We start from the raw sequence: 6,293 nt of genomic DNA on the forward strand, positions 1-6,293 counted from the left end.
AGCGCACAGGTGACTGTCATCCCGCCGCGCTCTGCGCGCACTTGGCTGCGCAGGGGACCTGCCCGCTTAGGCTCCGAGGGGGATCGGAGATGCCTCCAATTTCGGGCCAAAGTTCCTTGGCCCTTTTGGGAAAGAGGAAACCCCCAGATCTCCCCAACTCGTTAGTTGTTGGATGTGGGAAACCTCGCTCTGCCCAAGTGGTAGTTAGGCCTATTGAGGAGTTTGAATGATGCGCCCAGAGCGTATCAGTCCTGGTTCAAGGCTTCCTGTATGAACAGCAGTGTATGTTTCAGTTAATTGCTGCCTAATCCTGCAGATCACAGGCTTTAGGACCTGTCTGGGCATGTTCAACATTTACTTCACTTAGAACTTTCATAGGGGTGCTAAAATCAGTGGTTGAGATGGAGTTAACCTTTTTATTGTGTGGTACTGAGGATAGAAGCTAGGGCCTTCCACCACTGGGCTACATCCCCAGTTAATTTTTATTTACTTATTTTCTTTGCCTTGAGACCGCGTGTCACAGAGTCAGAAAGTTGCCCAGGCTGCGTTGGAACTCAGCCTCCCACGGTGCTGGCGTTACAGGCGTGTGTCACCATGTCCGGCATGATCTCTTTTGGGGGGTGGGGGCTTTGTAGTCCAGGCTGGCCTGAACCCACTGTGTAGCCCAGGCTGGTCTTGCACTCAAAGCAGTCCTGTCTCTTCCTCCCAAATACTGGGGTTACAGGTGCGCGCCACCACTCCAGCCCTTGCCCGGGGTGATCTTGTATTTTTCACAGAAACTTTTCCTTTTAAACATATGTTTTTGAAGGAAATGTGAAAAATGTTTAAAAATATGAGAAAGAATTGGCCAGTGCTTTCTGTGTTGAAAGATACTAATAATTTGGTGTGTTTCCTTCTGCTTTTTTTCCATTTCTGTTTGCTTACATAGTTGTGTCATACTTCAGAGCCAGTTTTCCTTCCCAAGTTCAGGACACTAGTGAATCTGAGGTTATGCTTGGAGAAGGCTTGATGCTGGCTTCCTTCTCATCCCGTGTGGTGCGGTGTTATTCCAAGGAAAATTAAGCTACTCTGGTGTCTAATTCTTTTAAAAGACCAATGCTTTGAACTTGAAGGGTTTTAGGGTAGAGATCATTTAGTTGCAGCTTTCCTAATAGTCTTGAGCATGCAAAAAATCCCAGCAGGATGTGCGCAGGACCCTGTCGGAGAAGAAAGTGGGGTGACCGTGGCCTCACTGAGGCCTGGCCACATCGCCTGCTCCCCCCAGAGTGCAGGTCGGTTCATGTTCAAGCACTCTAGGAACAGGCCTTCACCTTTGCCGCATCTTAGAGGAATCAGACAGGAATGTTGATGGAAATGCTGGAGATGCTTTGATAAACCGTTTCTGTGTCTTTGTAGATCCAGGAAAACCCAGGAGTGAGGATGCGGTGGAAGTGCAGGTGAACGGGAACCTGATCGGCGAGCCTGACCACGATGCTGACCAGGACGAGGAGGACCCCGCAGGGCAGCTGAACATGCGAGGCGTGTTTCTGCACGTGCTGGGAGATGCCATGGGGTCCGTGATTGTTGTAGTAAATGCCATTCTCTTTTACCTTTACTGGAAAGGTTGTGGTGAAGGGGATTTCTGTGTGAACCCGTGTATCTCTGACCCCTGCAAGTCGTTTGTAGAACAGATTAACAACACGCACGCACCCGTTTCTGAGGCTGGTCCCTGCTGGGTGCTCTATTTAGACCCAAGTCTTTGTGTTGTCATGGTTTGTATTCTTTTTTACACGACTTACCCATTACTTAAGGAATCCGCTCTTATTCTCCTACAAACTGTTCCTAAACAAATTGATATCAGAAATTTGATAAAAGAACTTCGAGATGTTGAAGGAGTTGAGGAAGTTCATGAATTGCATGTTTGGCAACTTGCCGGAAGCAGAATCATTGCCACTGCTCACATAAAATGTGAAGACCCGACCTCCTACATGCAGGTGGCTAAAACCATTAAGGACGTTTTCCATAATCACGGAATTCATGCTACCACCATTCAGCCTGAATTTGCTAGCGTAGGCTCTAAATCGAGCGTGGTCCCCTGTGAGCTCGCCTGCAGAACTCAGTGTGCTCTGAAGCAGTGCTGTGGGACGCGACCACCAGCCCATTCTGGAAAGGATACAGAGAAGGTCCGTTCGGTTAGCATTTCTTGTTTAGAACTCAGCGACAGTCTGGAGAAGAAGCCCAAGAGGACTAAAGGTGAAAACGTCCCTGCTGTTGTGGTAGAGGTTAAAAAAGTGCCAAACAAACCTGAATCATCTTTGTGAGTCTTGAAAAAGAGGTGGTATTTGACTTTTGCTATAAACTGCAAGAGGAAAAAGACTCCATTGAAATTCTGAGTTTGCCAAGCAGTATAATTGAAGTCCTTGTCTGGTCACATTTAATTCTATTTTTGTAAGAACATAATGGGACTGCATAACAGTTCTATATTACAACTTTGTGATTGTTAGTGCACAGTACAGCTATGCTGTAAAAAATTTTGAAAGCCAGTTTGAACACTATGTTACATTTTTGTTGAAAGTATAAACCTTATAACAATGACATTTGATTTCCAGTTTTCCCATGACAAAAATTAGGGGGATAAATAAAATTGTTACTGGAATTTCTCTGCTTTTCTTTCCCCCATTGTTATATTTTGTTAGAGTTATAATTGCTGGACCTTTAAAATCAACAAGTTTGTTTCCTTTGACGTTTTAGGGAATGTTTACTTGCCCTTTGATATCATTACATAGCATAATGGCACCATATTTTAAGAGTGACTCATGAGTATTAGCAGGAAATAAGATCAGTTACTATTCTGTTTTCTGTATTTCTGAGTAATAAACAGTGAGATAATTAAACTGAATTATAGTTGACACATAGTAGGACATATAAGGGATAACAGCAAGAAAGAAAGTTTACCAGCTGAATATTGATGCTAGTGTTCATTGATATTCAGACTGTGTCTCTAAATTCTGAGAATTTAAGTTCATCTTGTTTTACTAAAGTTAGTCTGAAACGTGGATATACCAGCATTTCTTTCTTTCAAAGATGGTGTTAGAAACATTGAGCTGAAAGTATCCTCACAAAATATAATGCAAGCTACTAACCTTTCAAACTGCATTGTTAAAAACTTTAGCAAGTTAGTTTTCATGGTAATGATTCAAACAGCTTTAAGCACAACCAGCAATGCATGCACATTGCCAAGAGCCACTGATTGGAGACAAGAATATCAGATAGATAATCAATTTGCATATTAAATTCTTAGCAAAAGAATTGGAAAAGATTGTATAAGTCATCATGTCTCAATATTGCTGAGTTCCTCCAGTGGCTAATCTTACGAGATGTCACTATATCCACCCAAAAATTTTTTCTTGGCTATTTCATTGATGCTGTAGCTTTCAGATCCAACACAAATATTTAAGCATGTTAAGTTATATTTTTCCTGATAGAGAAGAGTTATGCTTTGTGAAGAAAATGTAGATTTTTGTCCTCAAAAGAATGAGTACTAATATCAGTGATATATAGCTCTATTTTTCTAGAAACAAGGTATTCTGACTACTTCAGTGACTTTTATAGCTGACTACTTTTGGGATGGCTACCTTTTTGGGATTTGAAATAATTCATTGCTTAATAGGTCTTAAAAAAAGTATTGGGATATGACGGTCCCTTTTAAAAGGGATAATCTTTTGTGGTAGAGATGGTGTGTTTTTCCCTAATCTAAGCCTGTTGCAGGCAATGGGCCTATTTAAGAACAGCCGATTTTTTTTTTTTCCTAATGAGAATGAGGTAATTTTAAGAACATAGTTTGTAAATTCACATTTGCTATAATGGACCAAAAGCATAACCTGCCAATTTGCAATACATCTTAACCTTTTATTACTCATATCTGAAATTGTGTAATTCAGCTCTTTACCTAGTAGTTACTTTGAATTTTGCAAAAAGGTTGGGTTTCTGGTTTTTTTCAAACATGAGATTGAGGAATGTACCTGGTGAAGGAGAGAAAGCTGTGAACTGTACTGTGTCATGTGTATCGCTGGCTTACGCTTCACAGAACAATGTTAGAGTCTTAGAACAATTTGTTATATAGACATTTCAGCAAGGATACACTAGGGTAGCTGGTAAGAGCATTACATTCAGTGGGTTTTCTTAGCAAATGCTCTGGGGTCGGTCTGAAAGGTGGTTGTGACACCGAGGTATAAAGACACTGCCACGTGAGGACGTTTACAAGTGGAAAGAATGGGACGAGGGCTATGGCTTATTTTGCAGAAGTGCTTTGAAGGTTATAGACATTAGGTTTTAATTATTTCCCTTTTCATACTTTCTAAGTAGCTCGTCTGTAGCAGTGGTACCATAGGATTTTCTTTTTTTTTCAAAAGACTTTGTCATAGGAAAATTGGGCACTGACTCATCTTTTGGGTTTTAGCAGAGAATTATTTATTTCTTTACAATGCACTTTCTAACCCATTTTTAGCTATTTTAGCATTATCCTTGAGAAAAAAAGACATGCTTTTGTGTTTAAATGTTGTGGGATTTAAGTGTCTTTTCCAAAATAGCTTATTCCTGAAAGAAAATGTGGGAAATACCCTGATTTACTTTTAGGAGACTCAAGCCCATTATGTAAGTGTGCTGTTCCATGCACTGTGTCTGTTTCGCCTCCTGGCTCCTGAGTAAGGTCAGTGTGGAATGTGTGTCTAGAAACTTGTCTGTTGTCTGCGTTTGTGAGATGAGAAGGAGGTGCTGCTGCTTGTGCCTGAATTGAAACCAACCAGAAACGTTCTCCAGCCAAATGCAGCCTTACTGATGAGAAACTTAACTCTCCGCTGTCAACTTGTCCATTGTGTGATTGCTCCTCTTTTTTCTTCCTGGAGATTATTACAGCAAAAGTATGGACTCAAATCTGATAATATCCTCGTTTTGCTGAAATGAAAATGTTGACTAACTGTATCCTAAGGTATGTAATTTGTATAGGGAAAATTTCCTAATGCACCTTGAAAATATCACAGTACACAGAAGACTGTTAACATGTTTGTTTCTCGTTGACATCCTCTGTTAATTTTGAGTTTGGAAAGTTTTGAGGGAAAAGACCTATGGAACCTAATGTGAAGTATTTAGTAGGCTAATATGTATTGAGTTGAAGAATTTTTCTTTATAAGCAAATATTTGAATGATGAACATGTCATTAACCTGCTGTCTTAAAATGTTCACACATGCACAGGTATGCAGAGTAATTCTACAATATAAAAATATTTATTTTAATACTGACTTTCAGCTAAGTTGACGAAACAGTGTTAAAACTCTTGAGAAAGGTGGAAGGTTTTTTTGTTGTTAAGTTGAAACTGTCGTACAGTGTTTTATGGTCTTCTGAAATGGGAATTGTAAAGCACTATTTTGATGTAGCTCTACCGATAATGTGGCAACGCCATTTTGTTTTACTAACAAGCTTAGAATATTTAGCATTCATTTTCACTGGCACAGAAGCCTTTTGTATGTTATTCAATTTAAACTTTTAAACCAAAAATTTTATGGTTCAGTGACTTTGGCCAAAAGATGCTGAAAGGAATGTAACATACAATTAATATGTAGTTATATATAAAAAGACACAAAACGCCATGTTACGGTTCTGCCTTGAAACAGCACAATGAAATGTATCAGTGTCTTCTGTGATTCTTTACAGAACTCCCACCATGTATTGTTCTTGTGTCTGCTGTTGCCTGCCTTTTGGGCCAGACCTGGTCCGGTCATCTCATTAAGTGCAGATGCAGATAAAATGTCTTAGTGCTGCAACGTTTTACCTTTTTGTATGTTTTATGACTGTATGTTATTTTCCAAAGCTGTTCCTACCTCACCACGAGGCTTTATGGATTGTTAATGTATTATAAATGTTCTATATGAGACAGACTACTGTGTTTCTTCTCATTTATTAAAAGTTAAGTAGAAAAATAAACTAATTTTAATATCCACTTTGTTTTGTGCATACGGCCTCTCCTCTACAAGGGTGGGTTATGCAAAAGAAAAATGGGTTTCAGGTATTGAAAGGAAGTTAGTTTAAACCCATGTTGACAGGAAGACTTGGACTATGGAGTATTTTGTACCTAACATACATGAAACTATGATCCTAAAAGATTTAACATGATAATGTGAACCTTAGGACTATTAAAAATTTAGTTTCATAATTTTGTTAAAGAACTGGCTGGGAGAAGGAATTGAAAAATCAGTGGGCAAATGGCAGTAGGTAATGAGGGCCCTAGGCTTTAACGAGGTGGGGCAGGTGAACACCT

General features: G+C 39.8%; 2 protein-coding genes across 2 annotated transcripts in view; both read left to right on the forward strand.

Annotated features, from left to right (window-relative positions):
• LOC104875244 (zinc transporter 1) overlaps window positions 1-367 on the forward strand; it is a 1,154-nt gene extending 787 nt beyond the window's left edge. The window contains exon 2 of the mRNA XM_019210415.1: window positions 317-367. Coding sequence (XP_019065960.1) covers window positions 317-367 — 51 coding nt within the window. The remainder of the gene's footprint in view (window positions 1-316) is intronic.
• Window positions 368-594: 227 nt separating this feature from the next.
• On the forward strand, window positions 595-5,911 carry Slc30a1 (solute carrier family 30 member 1). Its single transcript, XM_019210416.1, has 2 exons — window positions 595-601; window positions 1,237-5,911. The coding sequence occupies exons 1-2, from the start codon at window positions 595-597 to the stop codon at window positions 2,298-2,300; spliced, it is 1,071 nt and encodes a 356-aa protein (XP_019065961.1). The 3' UTR covers window positions 2,301-5,911.
• The last annotated feature ends 382 nt before the right edge of the window (window positions 5,912-6,293 follow it).

The sequence above is a fragment of the Fukomys damarensis genome, unplaced genomic scaffold (genome assembly GCF_012274545.1).
Source record: "Fukomys damarensis isolate Sample0158 unplaced genomic scaffold, DMR_v1.0_HiC HiC_scaffold_11, whole genome shotgun sequence".
Lineage (NCBI taxonomy): Eukaryota > Metazoa > Chordata > Mammalia > Rodentia > Bathyergidae > Fukomys > Fukomys damarensis.